Source organism: Pseudochaenichthys georgianus, chromosome 1, assembly GCF_902827115.2.
Source record: "Pseudochaenichthys georgianus chromosome 1, fPseGeo1.2, whole genome shotgun sequence".
Taxonomy (NCBI): Eukaryota; Metazoa; Chordata; class Actinopteri; order Perciformes; family Channichthyidae; genus Pseudochaenichthys; species Pseudochaenichthys georgianus.
In genome coordinates this window covers 13,596,606-13,614,551 of record NC_047503.1, presented here as the reverse complement: position 1 = coordinate 13,614,551, position 17,946 = coordinate 13,596,606, and the positions used below count along the sequence as shown (strand labels likewise).

The 17,946-nt window shown below is 39.3% G+C and overlaps 1 protein-coding gene across 1 annotated transcript in view; it reads left to right on the top strand.

Annotated features, from left to right (window-relative positions):
* Nucleotides 1-17,946, top strand: part of LOC117450374 (neuronal acetylcholine receptor subunit beta-2-like) — a 41,597-nt gene that overhangs the window by 5,043 nt on the left and 18,608 nt on the right. The window contains exon 2 of the mRNA XM_034088284.1: nt 3,439-3,584. Within this exon, the coding sequence (XP_033944175.1) occupies nt 3,439-3,584 (146 nt within the window). The remainder of the gene's footprint in view (nt 1-3,438; nt 3,585-17,946) is intronic.

Sequence of the window (17,946 nt, the reverse complement as noted above, 5' to 3'; positions counted from 1 at the left end):
GGATTTTCGAGCTCAACTTTATCTGCGTTCGACAGTTCCTCAAATTACTGACTACATTTGAACGCATCCCTCTGACCAGCTCTCATAGTATGCCTCTCATCCAATGAAATGCCTTGCTCGCTCTATGACGCGTTGAACCCAATGTGAGCAAATTACTCTGAATGCTGCGACGCAGCACCTGAGATTACTTCCAAAAAGTTGTTCACTTTCTCAATTTTTTACGTTTAACATTATATTCGTTCGGTACACTTCGGTACACACGTGTACCGAACCGAAGGGCCCGTACCGAATAATTTCGGTACGGGTACGTGTACCGTTACACCCCTAACAGACGCACATACTGACAATGGCGACCTATTGCACTCCCTCATGGCCAACATTTAAAAAGTACATTTCATTACATTTGACTACATTTCATTTCATGTGAATGTTAAGAAGCTTAATGGACATAGGTAGGAATGAGTGCTTATAGCGGTTCAGCCTGCTCTTGGGAACCCTGCATCTTCTACCAGAAGGTAGGAGCTGGAATTCTGGGTGGAGTATGTGGGTGGGATCAGACGTCCATGGATCAGACACAATTTTGTTTTCCTGTCTGATAATGGACTGCTCATATATGTTTTGGAGAGATGGGTGTTTTTTAACCCCCATCATTTTCATAGCAGTCTGTACCAGGCGAGCGATCTGTGACTTTGACTGCACTGTCAAGTTACCATACCAGGCAGTAATACCATACCTAATGATGCTCTCCAACACTGCATGATAGAACAGTAACATGAACTTCTGCGTCGACTCCGAAAGCCCGGAGTCGACGCAGAAAGTTCAATCGCTGTTGAAGTCTAGAGCACAGACCTTGAACATGCGCCTTCCAGCTGAGTGTATTATCCAGATGGACACCAAGGTACTTATAGGAGCTGACCTGAGTTATGGGTTCATTGTGGATAACCACCGGCCTAAGGTCACCCACTGCCTTTGGGTCCCACACCATCTCCTCAGTCTTCTTCACATTCAGCACGAGATGGTTAAAATCACACCACTGCACAAATCTCTCTATTTCAGAGTGATAAGCCGATGAACTGCTGCCTTTGTGCATTAAGACAAGGATAGCTGTATCATCTGAGAATTTGATGATATAATTCTCCGGGTGGATTCTCATACAGTGGTTTGTGTACAGTGTGAAGAGGACTGGGGAGCTCACACAACCCTGGGGGGCTCCTGTACTGATTAGAGATGTCCCGATCCAATCACGTGATCGGGGATCGGAGCCGATCACGTGATTTTCAAAAAATCGGGGATCGATAATTTTTTTTAAAATTTATTTAATGTTACAAAACAAAAATGACCATGTTCACGTCTTAAAGTCATCCTGAGGACTTAGTTTTGGTTTAAAATTACACAACATCATGTATGTGTTGCTTTCTTTGGGCTTGTTTTCAGACCTGGTTGCTTATTTCTCTGAAATCTGGCAACAGAATGGGCGCAGTGTCTAATAGTAGCAGTAAGCTAACGAGAGGCTACGTTCAGCTGGTGACTCGGGAGTCGGGACAGAGAAAATGTCAGGAGTTTGGAAGTATTATGAAATTGAAAGCGAAGGCAGTGTAACAGCCAGATGCAATGTTTGCAAGGCAGAGGTTCCGCGTGGTGGAAAGAACAGAGCTGAGTTCAACACGACCAATCTAATACGCTACCTGAGAAACAAACACCAACAACAACACGGCGAGTACACAGCGGCCACTCAGGTAACGGCACTGAAACAACCGACACTTTCAGAGACTTTTAAAAGGAAAGAGAAACTGATAGCTGAATTCATCGCATTGGATGACCAGCCGTTATCTGTTACCTTTTTTTTCTCTTAATGCATTGCATAAAGATCGGATCGGGAAAAATCGGTATCGGCAGATTGTCAAAATCAAATGATCGGAATCGGATCGGGAGCAAAAAAAGGTGATCGGGACATCCCTAGTACTGATGGTCCGGGGCTCTGAGAGGGCATTGTTGACCCTGACTTGCTGAGTGCGATTGGTTAAAAAACGAAAAATACCATTTCAAGATAAAAGGATTTATACTGATCTTTATCAGTTTTTAAAGCAAGATGTGGGGCTGCAGTGTATTAAAAGCCCAGCTGAATTACGATATAACATCCTCTGCACTCATACGTTGGGGTACCATTTTTGCTTTTGTATACATTGCAATACAAGTGATGCTTTCTTGGTCAACATAGAACGCATAGAGACATTCTTTAGCATCCAAACTGATGGGAAATGTACATCAAAGTGTGCTGAATTTCCCTTTATTATTACCTAACCCCTTGTGTTCTTTCCCAATAGGTTACACATGTTTGCAGTATATACTACATAATAACTGAATAATTTGCAAGGTATAATCTTAAACTTTCCCACACATGGTTATACGTTAAATACAAGCATTATATCTAACTTAAAGTCACTTCAAATGGAATATAAATATGAAATAAGGCATCTTACTACTATATTAACCTTCAGTTTAACTTACATCTTCCTCTTGTGTTAATAGACTCAGGTTCTTAGACATGATGTCAACAATAATTTATCAACTAATTAATTATTAAGTCAAAATAAACTTTAGACTGAAGTTCCATTAAGTTCCAGATTCCCTTGCCTCTCTTGCTTTCAAATTAGCTGAAACTTTTGCCGTTGAATGTGACATGAAAACTTGGTACAGCAGGGTGCTGTTCTGGAAAGAGAACATTGAAGCTCACTCAGCCTTCGCTGCATGTGATCTTACACAGCAGAAACTTCATGTGGCACAGAGGGGCTGAAGCATTCCAAATATTTAACGCTCTCTCTGCTGTTGTCAGTTTGTTTGACAATGGAGACACAATGGCCGAGGGAAGCCAGGAGAGCATTTTGCTTCTGACTTATTCATACGATCACTTTTTACATAACCAATAATTTAGGGCTGAGGAAACACAACGCTTCAGGGGTCCTCTCACAGGGGGAGGATGCATGACTGGGTTTTTTTGTTTGTTCTTTTGCTCTAAAACCCTGCAGTTAAGCGTGAGACCGCTAGAAGCACCAACACATACACACTGGCATTATAAAGAGAACACGGGATTCCACCTTAATGCCCCTTTGGAAACATTTACTTCATTTACAGCCAACTTGTTTATTGTTCATCATTGTGACACTGAACTGAAAACAAACTGTGATGTCATGCTTGGAACAGCAACGCTAACACGAACACATAATTGTAATTGTTGCATTTGAAGTCATTGCCAGGGACATAAAAAGACAACAACAGCTTTATTAACATGTATTTGTTGTATTTTAAAATGTATGATATGTAATTACATTTAAAAAAAATACATTTAAATTGAAAATACAACTTAAAACATTTTATTTTTGGGATTTAAAGCCCTTTCAAAATGGAATGTTTTCCAACTCTCTGCATTGTGGCTTGTAGGCAGCAGGGCGGAGAATGCAGAGGAGCGGCTGGTGAACTACCTGTTGAGTCCAGAGCGCTACAACAAACTGATCAGACCGGCCATCAATAAGACGCAGCAGGTCACCATCTCCATACAGGTGTCTCTGGCACAGCTCATCAGTATCGTAAGTATATTTGATTTCATTCAGATATTGACAAAAGCCCTGAGTCTCTCACAAAAATGCTCCTTATTTCTACCTGTTTGACAGAGGTGGACAGAGTATTCAGATCTGAACTTATGTTAAAGAAGCAACACTACAGTGTGGAACAACTATTTTACAAGTAGAGATCTCACACTAAAAATCTAATTTAAGTAAAGTAAGATAGTATAGGTTTCAAATTGTACTTATTGTATCAAAATGACTCAATGACACAATCTCTTATTTCAGAATAATATATGTTATTACTTAATTGAGTAGTGATGCATTGTTGTGTTCATTACTTTAAAGGTGCAGCTATTAAAAGAGGTTTACTGCTATGTACTGTGTGAATTGTACAATAATGATGATGATGATGTTGATTATATATTATTGTAATCATCAAAGTTACTGCAGAAAAATGTAGTGGAAGTACAATATTTACCTCTGAGATGTAGTGGGGTAGAAGTTGAACGTAGAAGAAAAATTGAGAATATGTAGTACACTGTAAGAAACGTACCGTGAAATTCACAGTATTTAACTGGCAGCAATTGACAAGTTACTTAATGTAAAATGAATTACAGTAAGTAACTTGTCAATTGTTGCCAGTTAAATACTGTAAAGGTAATCACAGTATTTACAAGTTTTTATTTACAGTAACAGTGTAAAATGAAACACAGTAACTTCCAAGTATATATATATTCCAAGTGTATTTGTGTTTACGGTAATAGTGTTTTAACTGTAAAATGAAACAATATGTAATTACTTTATTTTTTGTTATAGCTGTAAAATAAAACAGTAATTTCCAAGCATTGTATTTTTGTTTACGGTAATAGTGTTTCCATTGTAAAATAGAAACTTTAATGCTATAATTTTAAGTTAGAGTATCAGTATTTTAACTGTAAAACAATATATTATAGTATACTTCATGTCATGCTGGTGATTTACAGATGACCAGAATTTCTTGACACAATTTTAAAGCTCACCAATAACTGCAGTGAGACAGCAAACACATTTTAACAATGCATTCTTAATTGTTGAACGGTATCAAGACCATGTATTTTCTTGTGCTAAATGATAAATATTTTCATCCATAAAACAATCGATATTAATATCCAAAAACATGGAGATTGCATTTTTAAAACAGTGGCGATAACAAAACAGAATATGAAGCCATTTCTTCTGCCAAGCCATTTTAGAGACGTGCTGTAGTTGAAAAGGTGTCACGTCCTCGACACAAACTGGAGAACCCAAATGCACGACCCAGAGACAGTCTTGAATGTAACAAACATTTTCTTTTTAATGTCATTGAACAGAAAATCCCTCTTAACAGAGTAAGTACTAGAATAACAAAAACACACTCACAAGGAGGACAAAACTAAGCATAGCAAAAAGAGAACTTAAACTAACAAAACAACTAGGGCTGTCAAACGATTAAACATTTTAATCAGATTAATCACAGCTTAAAAATTAATTAATCATGATTAATCACCATTCGAACTATGTCCAAAATATGCCATTTATTTATGTATATTGTTGTGGGAATGGAAAGATAAATGAAAGCAGGCGGATATATCCATTTAACATACAGTATGTATGTTTATTATAACATTTTTCTGCATGTCAAAATGAAAGACAACCCACACACACCTATCAATCATCAAACCGTGGGGTCTTAATTCATTACGTGTTGATTTCTATCAACGGGGGAGTACTTCAGGAAAGTCGACAGAGGGGGGGGGGCTAGTAGAGTACTTCGTGACCACAGAGTGTGAACGTTGTGATCAGCTGTTTTAGCGCAGTTCTCCAGTGAAGGGGAGAGTCTCCCTCCGCAGCCGGTTGGCGTAGTTTTGGCACAGTTCCGTTGTACAGACCGACGTTAACAGCAGCCCTGTCTGTGCACACGGAGACCGACTGTCGTCCGGTGATCTAACCGCCTTCTGGAAAAGCTTCACAAGTACGTCGGTACGCAAATGCGCTTTGTGACACAAGTGACGGTATGCATTTCAGATGACGCACATAACCTGCGTACCAGTTATGTGCACCCCTGTACCAGAGCCATATTATTACTATTATATGGCTCTGCCCTGTACTACAGCAAGAGTATTCTCCGTCGGGACTTCCTGCAACAACACCACGCCGTTATCAAAGATGTTCTATTGAGAAGACGATCACTACGTGACAAAAGTTTTCAAAACCGTGGCTACTGAAATCAATCTTACTAACTGCTGTCTGTGCAATTTACTCCGCGCGAGTTGGCAGACTTTATTTTGCTTACTTTAACATCATTTTTCATGGTGGGGCTAAGCCATTTCTTGGTATGGGTGTAGCCTACCCCAGTCATACCCTGGCGCTGCCACTGGTGGCACGTATGGGGCGGGCCATTCTGCACATGCGTTAAATGCGTTAAATATTTTAACGCAATTAATTCAAAAAATTAATTACCGCCGTTAACGCGATAATTTTGACAGCACTAAAAACAACACAACCTGACAAGACTGTAAACAACCCTCTCTTTACTGAGGCCTGGCACGACCACACGTGGGAACAAACACAAACTGACACAGGACAGGGGGGAGACAGGACTATTTAAACATGAGGTGAGTGGGAACAGGTGGAAACAATCAGGGAGACGCTGACGATGGCGGGAAAACACACAAAGGGAGGAAGTAACAGGGCCTGAAATGAGAGACAAGAGGTAAGTAGAAAATGAAACAGGAAATGGAAAACGAGACACGACATGAAACACGGGGACTTAACTAGAGATGAATGACATAAATAGACAGATCTGACATGACATGAATAAACATGAAAACCTGACTAAACATTAAATTACAGACATAATACATAAACATAACTAACACATTTGACGAGACACAACAAAAGGCACTGTTTGGCAAATACATTATCACTATTCTTAGATAATACACAATATTTTAAAACACTTTGAATACAAACAACCAAATGCATGCAGGAATGGACCATGTACTGAACTTACAAATCTTACACGTGTAAGACATTTTGATAAGCTTGCCGAGTACAGTTAGCTTAACTTGCTTTTTCACTAAGCGGCCTGACGTAGGACTGTCAAACTTTGGCTAGGGTTACATAAATTAACTGACAAAATTATTTGTATTAATTACTTTCTTTGTCTCTTGAGTTACCATGTCCATTGGGGGAGTTTACTTCCTGGTTCAGCAAAGGGTGTGGTCTAGCGCTGAGGACTTATAAATACTGCAAGGAGCCAATTGGGACAGATTGGGACAAACCACCTGCTTCCATGTTAAAGGGGGGATTTGGGTTTGATCAGTGTTTTCTGTTACTATTAATTATCCCATGGTTTCAACTTGGTTTGGCCAAGCCACTATATAGGTTCCTTGGGTTTTCATTGTAGTAGGTCAGTTGGTTGAGTTAACACCTAAGTGTTAATGATGCCATGTTTCTTTGAGGTATTTTCTGTTGACCTCTTTTATAGGCCTAGTTATTAGAATTTATTGATTTATGATGTTTTCTGTGTACTTTTGGGTACATAAAAAACCCAGTTTATTTAAACCACTCCTGTGTCCTGTTGTTCATACCCCTCACTGTTTATTCATCATTCAATTCATTCTAAATTGTATTCTGTAGATTGTGTACATTGCTTTTCACTTTACTGCTTTTTGCACTCCTGGTTAGAAGCTAAACTGCATTTTGTTTTCTCAGTACCTGTAACCTGTGCAATAACAATAAAGTTGAATCTAATCTTGAGCAGGAACTAATGTATTTACATATCTGACATTAACGATTAAACACATTTGTGTATTCTTTATAAATGCAATCTGGTCAAGACCACTGACGGAAGTAGTTTTGCAAAGTAGTGGTTCTGTCTTTTACATGTAGGATTCAACCCCCCTTGTATTGATTTGTTTTAAAATGAACAGACACTTGAGTCATTCATTTGGAGTGATATAATAATTGTTCATCTGCAACGAAGAACGCCAACGCAAATTCCACCATTGCAAACCGAGTCAAGCCGACTCTGAGCTGTCCGACTTCAGGCAAGCTTGTTGAGACCTCATCCAGCTGCAATCGGCTATTCTCGTCTACTTTCGAGCCATCACAATAATAATACAAATTATGATTATTACCTTACTTTTGTCTATTTTTATTCCTCTGTGTTGCGTTTTTAAGGTGCAATGCCAAGACACATTCTTTGTATAAATCAGCACCACATTTGTAGTTCTTCCGGTTTGCAAAGAGATAGGGTCTTACAAATATATATCTACTAAGTATATAAAATATCTAGTATAGCCAAACTAGTAATTACACTGCATCAAGATTATGTATATTAAGAAAAATATGTTGGTTTATTTAAGATATTTTAGATATTTTAGCTATTCTAGAAATGGGGTTTTTCGGTTAGTTCTTTCTTTTTTGGTTCTTCTACAGTACATTGTTGGTTACTGTGATCTTCTACAGTACATTGTTGGTTACTGTGATCTTCTCCAGTACATTGCTGGTTACTGTGATCTTCTACAGTACATTGTTGGTTACTGTGATCTTCTTCAGTACATTGTTGGTTACTGTGATCTTCTCCAGTACATTGTTGGTTACTGTGATCTTCTACAGTACATTGTTGGTTACTGTGATCTTCTCCAGTACATTGTTGGTTACTGTGATGTTCTACAGTACATTGTTGGTTACTGTGATTATCTACAGTGCATTGTTGGTTACTGTGAATATCTACAGTACATTGTTGGTTACTGTGATTATCTACAGTGCATTGTTGGTTACTGTGATCTTCTACAGTACATTGTTGGTTACTGTGATTATCTACAGTGCATTGTTGGTTACTGTGATCTTCTACAGTACATTGTTGGTTACTGTGATTATCTACAGTGCATTGTTGGTTACTGTGATCTTCTACAGTACATTGTTGGTTACTGTGATCTTCTACAGTACATTGTTTGTTACTGTGATCTTCTACAGTACATTGTTGGTACTGTGATTATCTACAGTGCATTGTTGGTACTGTGATCTTCTACAGTACAGTGTTGGTTACTGTGATCTTCTACAGTACATTGTTGGTTACTGTGATCTTCTACAGTACAGTGTTGGTTACTGTGATCTTCTTCAGTACATTGAGGTTACTGTGATCTTCTACAGTACATTGTTGGTACTGTGATTATCTACAGTGCATTGTTGGTTACTGTAATCTTCTACAGTACATTTCTGGTTACTGTGATCTTCTACAGTACATTGTTGGTACTGTGATTATCTACAGTACATTGTTGGTTACTGTGATATTCTACAGTGCATTGTTGGTTACTGTGATCTTCTACAGTACATTGTTAGTTACTGTGATCTTCTACAGTACATTGTTGGTACTGTGATCTTCTACAGTACAGTGTTGGTTACTGTGATCTTCTACAGTGTATTGTTGGTGATGGAGATATTGAGGGATTACTGGTCCACTTTTCAAATCTCCGCGCGTCCCTAACAAGCTGGTTATCATACAGGAAGGAATCCAGAGCTACCAAGTAACCATTAAACAATAATCTACTTTAATGGTAATATGACAATGCAATACAATCAATACAGTACAAATTCAATACAGTTATCTTTGGGATCCCATACTTACTTGATAATCATGTGAGCCAGCCAGTGGAAAGAGAGTGAACACAGCGTGGTTCCTGTGTTTATACATTGCTAACAATGGGAGGAGTTATCTGATCCACCCTTTCAGACCTCCGTGATTGGCCGCCCAAATATCACCAATACCTCAAATCTTAAGTCCCCCCAATCACAGTAGCTCAGCTTCATTATCTTCTAGATCTGAGTTGAATGCAAGTCAAACCCTCACCTTCCCCCATCTTCCTTTGTTCTCAACACCACATGTCAACCGGCCCCAAATCCAGCTCACAGTTTTTACACAAATCATTTCCCATTTTAAGCTTATTCATAGTTTGCTAACATGAATACATACAAATATTTCACTACAAATCCCCCTTTTTATCTCATTCTCAAGAGATAAACTTACACAAGGCATTTTGAAACATATCTACTGTGTCTGTCCCCCAATATCGTATAAATCTATCAGAAACTGATACCCAAAGTACTTGAAATCGTGAAGGAACCATGAGCTGAGTGCTAAGAAGCAGTCTCCTGGTGGTGAATCATCAGCCCGCCTGCCGGCCCCCCCCCCCGAAGGAATAGCCCACAACGACAGCTGATAGGGAGGGGGAGATGCGGCTTTCCCTTCACGGGTGGAACTTATCGGAGAGAAGTAGACTCCTCTGCTGCCTCGACAAGTCCCTCAGCCCACTGCCAGCCGCTTCCAAGTCGTCTGCTGCATGGATGTCCTCGAGGTCCTTCTCCTCCAGTCCACTGATGACAGCATCCGAGTCGACCTCCTTGACGAGAGCCAGATCCGTCCTGATGTCGTCCCCTGGTCCTAGCAGGTGGTTTCCCCGCCGCACACTGGCTCCCGTGGTACGAGCTGTCCCCCTTTCCTCCTATGCGGACGGATGAGAGATCCGCTGGGTCACTCGGTCGGGGCCGGAGAGCCTGGGGTTGAGCCACTCTGTCCTGATGACCGTCAGCCTCCTGCGTCTCGGGTCCCCCTTTTGCCGTCAGCAACCTGTGTGGAGAAATCTGATACAAATCCCTCAAGCCTACGCTCCGGGGCCCTCGGCTGTTTGACCCACCACTGCGTAGGCCACTTGGAGCCTGTTGGTGGGGTGTCTTAAAACAACAGACGTCTGTGAACAGGTTTTCTAAATTAATTGTACAGCTTCAGAATCTTAATACTTGGACTGCGCCAACTAAATAAGAACCCCAACATCTTTAGGTAAACTAAATAACATATTTCAATAGCTCTGAATTTCTGACAAGCATCTGTGTTTATTTTTAAATGAAATCCTTGAGATCCCATTAAAAATCTAAATATGATTTGAACTGCTAATGTTTCTGGTAAAGAAACACACTAATGTTATGGATTCAAAAACAACCAAAATCACAATACTAAAAAAGTGAATGATTTCCTGGGGATACTGCTTTTACCTGTCAGTGCTTAGATATTATCCCGCTGAAAAAATGAATACAGAATTCCAACAAACTGTCATCAAATGTCTTTCTATTATAAATGTAGATGAAATGTATATCCCCATAATGACCTAAACAATAAAGTCTATGGCTTTTACTTCTTTACCCGGCTAGTTACATGATGTTGTCTAAATTAAATGTTGTCTCATTACATTACTATGTTTTAGCTTAACTGTAAATATGTTCTTTCTACATTTCAAACCTCAGTTACTTTAATACCTGTTGAAACATTAGTTGAAACATTACTCACAGGTCAACTTCTTCAGTATTCCATTCTGGACTTACATCTCTCTGGTAGCCCCTTGGCCACTGATTCTTTATCTGTGTTACCTGCTATAACTCAATATTTTATTAGAGACATGTCAACATTCATCAAACTGTATCTTATCCCCAGATAGGGAGCAGGTCAATTCTAAAACTGTCAATCAATGGTCAGATTGAACAATCGAGTTGGGGCAGCAGGTTCCTTTCAGTCCCTAAATGAAAAATGTACATTGTGAAGTTTACACTCCCCCCTTTTTACACATGAACTCATGTGTAACCAAAATCCTGTATGGGAAGAAAACCTTCAGGTAATAATGGATTATAAGAAAATACCAAACATTTTTCCCAAATGTACATCCATCATTTCCACAGTAAACACCTCAGTGAAATGAAGTGTTTCTCTCCATCTTTCAGTCCTAAAAGAAACAGAATCTTCATGTTTTAGTTTGAGTTTCACATTCTGCAAACTGCCACCTCCTGTGGGAGTGAAATATCAAGTAGATTAGAAACGGGTCACATGTGCGGTTTCCCCTTTTGTGGAATGTTAGGAAACCTCTCATTTCACACAGAGCCCCAGAAATAATGTGTTAGTCCAAAAACATGCTTGATTAGTCATTGTTTTAAATCATGCAGTTGCACTTTATCATATGCAGACACACACCCACACTCACACTGTCAGGTTTTAAAGTCAGGTTTGGTCAGGTTCACCCCAGAGTCAGTCATGGACAGTGCTTTTGTCACACTGTCAGTCAGGGTCAAAGGTCATTTGGTCTCGGTCTTTTGGCCATGTCGTGCTCTGCAGAGTCTTTTCAGAGGTAATTCAGCATAGGCGGGTACCCTTTATCTACAAAAATATATCATATGCGGAGCGCCATTCCTTATTCATTCACGATTTCAACTATGATTTTCAAGATGGTTCTAACTTTTCATTGGGACTTCTGCCTCCCACCTTTCCTGAAACTTGGTACAAAAACTCACTTCCTTAGAGTACTACTACTACTACTGCAATTCATTTACACCTAATTAGTATTAAAATGACTAATAGATCTATTTCAGAAACTTGTGTACATAACTATTATCTTGTGTCAAAACATTACTAGGATCTGTGTAGCTCTGCTATGCATTTCATAGCTCATCTTCAATTCTGGTCCACCTAAAAATAAATGTTAAACTCTTTAGCAGTGTGTGGAACCTTGGGTGTCCGAACATGCAACAATTACTCCCTCCTTTATCAAGGATTTAAAAACAGAAGTCATTTCATATTTCCATCTTAAAGCCCTCCTATGGTAATAACTATGCCACAATGGTGAAATCAATTCTTTAGATTGGAATACTATATCTGGCTTGGCACTAGCTCTCCCTTTAACATTATCCATACAGATAAAGATTTGTCTTATAGAGTGGTTCCTAAAACTATCCCTTTAATGGTGATCAATATTGTAACAAATGAGATCACTACTTTATTCACACGTGAATACAAATCTCTTAAAGAATATGTTGTTAACATGGTGAAAAGATTGAAGAATATGGTTCTACTCTGTACTCCAGAACCCACTGAAGTTAATTCAAGTTCTTTAAATGTGCGTTTTGTGAATAAGTGTGTTTATGTGTAAACTCACTCATTCCCGCTCTCCTTTTCTCCTCCTCTGGTTTTCTCAAGCCGTGACCCCGGCCTCCTCACTTCTAATCGACCATGCCGACTCCTCTGATTCTGTCTTCTCTTCAGTCCATCAGCTGTAACTCCATCTGCTGTAACTCTTTTAGGCAGCCATTGGCCCAGTTACATCTGCAGCCCCCATCATGCCACTGTTCTTGTACTGCTTTGCATTTCATCTCCTCCTTCACAGTCTCTCTGCTGTTTTTATGGAGGGCGGATTCTGCTCTCATGTCCCACACTTTGCTCTTGTGCCAAATCTCGTGGCTCAGCTTGGAACTTCATGCCCTGCCTGAGGGACTGATGAGCGTAGATCTCTGCCTGTCAGCAAGCTGTTTGGTTCTGGGTGCTACAGGTGGAGATAGTTCTGGCTGCAGTCTTGTTGTTGTTGTTTCAGCTCTGGTTCTCTGTCTGTTCGATGGAGAAGGAGGAGTCTCCTGTTGGGTTAGGTCTTTTGTCTGCTTGGAGGGTCGGGATCGTAGCCTTTCTAACTCAGAGGGGGAGTCCAGGTCTCGGGACACATTACCTATAGGAAGTCTAGCACACTGAGGTTAAATAAATCCAACCCTTTCCACTCTGACTCTTTCTAATCATACTATCTGTCTTAATTGTTAAATGCCATCTAAACAACATAATTGATGTCTACTAATGATATTACAAAAACTCACTCTAAAAATAGTTTCATCCATTGCTACATATTTACCCAACATAACTCTTTCAGGAAACCATTTTCTCCTATAAATTGAAAAACGTACATGTTTCCAGCATCACATATTCCACACACTACGAAAGAACATCTTCATATTTTAAATCCCACTGTTACTTAGAACAATAGTAAATCTGCAGAGCACACTAATCCGATCACAGTAATGTAATTTGACCCAAGTGTAGGACCATGTCGTTCCTAAAAATGTTAGCAAACTCCAACTACAACATTTATAGATAAATTGATTGAGCAAAATGAAATGTTATGTAATTCAAAATGTGACAAAAGAACAATGATTTGTCTTACACAAGATTGTGGTCTAACAGAATGACTCCTGACCTCATGGGGTCAAATGACTTGGATGCTGCTCATCCTGAGCATGTGGCCTGAAGAACAAAAGGACCTCTTACTCATTAACCCAATGGACTCTCAGAGATGAGATCTAGCCCTGAGGTGGCTGACTTTAAAATGAACTGTGACAAATACACCACATGCTTGTGGGTACATTATATTTTACACAATATAACACAAAACAACACTACATTAAGACAATAACCACTCAAATGAGCCTTGGTGAAAAGCATGAAAGACAAAACAACTTAATCTACTCTCATTGTTCGTTCCACCCTCAATATGCCAACTTGCTGGCCCACTAGTTTAGCCTCACTGTTGCATGATTAACACAACTCCTAAATAACATTACAATATATATTTCTTATCATCTCTCCATGTCCAATCTAGGTGGAATAATCCACTATTATGTTCAATTTGAATCAAACTTTAACCTGCATGTACTTCATATACTCAGCAAAACCCATTCTTACTTCCCCTCAACGTTACTGTATGCAATTAATTGCTCTAAAATATAAGTAAAATTCTCAGTAAATGACGAATACCACGAAATTCACAATGCAATGTTTCTTATTTATTTAAATATCTACGACACATTGATCTATTAATCTTCAATGTTATTCACTCCTTTTTTAGAGGAAAGCTGTGAAGAAAAAGTGGGGGCTTTCTCGAACCCACGGTATCCTTCCAGCATGACTTCGCATTTCTTTATCTGACTTTTCTCCCTTATCTACTCGTAATTATTCACAGAAAAGTATTCCCCGTACAGTCTATCCAGCACGTTTAGATTTTTAGATTAAGTTTACAGACATAGGGAAACGAGAGCCGGTCCCGTCACAATTTTGGTGAGGTTCGCGTTCTCTCCCTCGATTTAACATATAACAGACCTCTGGCTTTTAGCTTTCAGCCTTGGTCTGTTATTTAACCCCAGTTTTAAACGGCGACCCGATCTAAAATATCGAGTTTCCAGGTTTTGTCGTGCAGGAATCAAACCTCGCAACCAACAAACTGCACCGTCTCCACGCCACTCAGGAATAAACTACCTGTAGATCCGCGCCAAACTGCTCTATTTACGTTACGCAGGACTTTCCGTCTACCTGGCGATCAACGTTCACGTTTTGTATATAACTTTCCTAACATAGTAAAATATGCATTGTATATTCCATTTAAACTTTAAAAACACTGTGAAACGCCTACAGACAATCCTAAAGTTTTAGCATATCCAATTACAGACAGTCGATTTTCATAACAGTCGTCTGCGTACCTTATTTGTCAGGGCCCTGCTGATTGTCTGAGATGTTTGAAAACGTTTGTTCCCGACCCATTCCGGTCGTCCAGATCCTTCCTCAGCTTTGTTATCAGGCACGTCGGGTCACCATTTGATGGAGATTTTGAGGGATTACTGGTCCGCTTTTCAAATCTCCGCGCGTCCCTAACAAGCTGGCTATCATACAGGAAGGAATCCAGAGCTACCAAGTAACCGTTAAACAATAATCTACTTTAATGGTAATATGACAATGCAATACAATCAATACAGTACAAATTCAATACAGTTATCTTTGGGATCCCATACTTACCTGATAATCACATGAGCCATCCAGAGGAAAGAGAGGGAACACAGCGTGGTTCCTGTGTTTATACATTGCTAACAATGGGAGGAGTTATCTGATCCACCCTTTCAGACCTCCGTGATTGGCCGCCCAAATATCACCAATACCTCAAATCTTAAGTCCCCCCAATCACAGTAGCTCAGCTTCATTATCTTCTAGATCTGAGTTGAATGCAAGTCAAACCCTCACCTTCCCCCATCTTCCTTTGTTCTCAACACCACATGTCAACCGGCCCCAAATCCAGCTCACAGTTTTTACACAAATCATTTCCCATTTTAAGCTTATTCATAGTTTGCTAACATGAATACATACAAATAGTTCACTACATTGGTTACTGTGATTATCTACAGTGCATTGTTGGTACTGTGATTATCTACAGTGCATTGTTGGTTGCTGTGATCTTCTTCAGTACATTGTTGGTTACTGTGATTATCAACAGTACATTGTTGGTTACTGTGATCTTCTACAGTACATTGTTGGTTACTGTGATCTTCTTCAGTACATTGTTGGTTACTGTGATCTTCTTCAGTGCATTGTTGGTTACTGTGATCTTCTTCAGTACATTGTTGGTTACTGTGATCTTCTACAGTACATTGTTGGTTACTGTGATTATCTACAGTGCATTGTTGGTTACTGTGATCTTCTACAGTACATTGTTGGTTACTGTGATCTTCTACAGTACATGGTTGGTTACTGTGATCTTCTTCAGTACATTGTTGGTTACTGTGATCTTCTACAGTACATTGTTGGTTACTGTGATCTTCTACAGTACAGTGTTGGTTACTGTGATCTTCTACAGTGCATTGTTGGTTACTGTGATTATCTACAGTGCATTGTTGGTTGCTGTGATCTTCTACAGTGCATTGTTGGTTACTGTGATTATCTAGAGTACATTGTTGGTACTGTGATTATCTACAGTGCATTGTTGGTTGCTGTGATCTTCTTCAGTACATTGTTGGTACTGTGATTATCTACAGTACATTGTTGGTACTGTGATTATCTACAGTACATTGATGGTTACTGTGATCTTCTACAGTACATTGTTGGTTACTGTGATCTACTACAGTACATTGTTGGTTACTGTGATTTTATACAGTTGGGACGTTACTACTGCTATTTCTACAGTAATTCCAGAGTTGCTGTAATTTTTGGTTGGAAACACGGTATTATACTCTAAAATGGTAATTTACTGTGCACAAACACTGTAAATAACTGTGGATTTTACAGCCATTTTTTACAGTGTAGAGTTCAAATGTCTCACAATTGTACTTAAGTACAGCACTTAAATGTACTTAAATTCTAACAAACTGATATTTGATAACTGACATCCTAAATGTAATGCTTATGATATAAAGCTTACAGCTGTTCTTGTGCATCACAGCTTAGGGCTGTGCGATTATGGCAAAAATCATAATCACGATTATTTGGGTCAATAATTGATATCACGATTATTTTGACGATTATTCATTGAACTTTAAAACAAATAATATTTTACCAATAAACAAGATCAACAAATATGTTGGAGCGCACTTCCAAAACCATACTAAACATATATTATTAATATGATAAATAAAAATAAATTAGACCAAAATAAATTAAATCAAATATGATGTAGTGCACTGTCACAACCTACTGAAAACTCCTTAACATATAGCCAACATGTTGGTAAAACATATTCAACATATTCCACTCAGTTAAACGTTGAAGGCTGGCCAACCGTCATGGTCCAGAAGTAACAGGAAATAAATGTTGAACTACCATTTAAGACCAAATAAAAATGTTTAGGCCACCATGGCAAATGCTGGTAGGGCTGCTCATGTCATCTCTTAAAGATTTTTTGCAAGAAACACCAGCCTGTTGACATGAGAGGCTTCTCAATACTCAAATTTCCCCTCCTCAACTCCTCGACTCCTCGGTCCTCCGGTAGTGACCCGGAAATGAATTTCAGCGTGCCATTTTGAAGGACGTCTCATTTCTCTAAATGCACACCGAGGACCGAGGATCGAGCGTCGAGGAGGCTCTCTGGAGGAGCTATAACCGAGGATACACTGATGGTTCCTCCACGGGTCCTCCGCGGATGCATTTCCGGGAACGGTGGAGGCGTGACGCACGGCCGGACTTATCTCAGCCAATGACAGCTCTGCATGCATCCCCTGGATATTATTTTAGAAACTGCTCTCATCGCAACGCGATGTTTACAGAGAGAACAGCTGTGAGGCCCGTGCAGAAAGCAGAGCAGTGTGTAAAATATATATCACTCAGTATAACAGGCCTACTCTCTTTATTTGCTTTAGTTTAGTAGATATCTACAAAGAGTCCATATTTTTCTAAGAACATTTAGTGCTTCACAATAAAATACACAACGGCTGTAGCCTGATTATGCTTTAGGAGCTGTAGGTGTTTTCATTTCATTTCAAACCTTTATTTAACCAGATTGGTCCCATTGAGATCATAGATCTCTTTTTCAAGGGAGACCTGCAGCATATAGGTCCCACATGAAACATGAAACAATAAGGACATTATACATTATATTTACAGGATACATAGTTATAGACATTTACAAGTGCCCATTGTATCAGCAAGCATTTCATTTACCCTAGCTTTAAAGACATGCAGAGGAATGAGATGCTCAGTTTCAATTCTAGCTGAAGATTGTTCCAAGCATGTGTGTGGTAGGCCTAT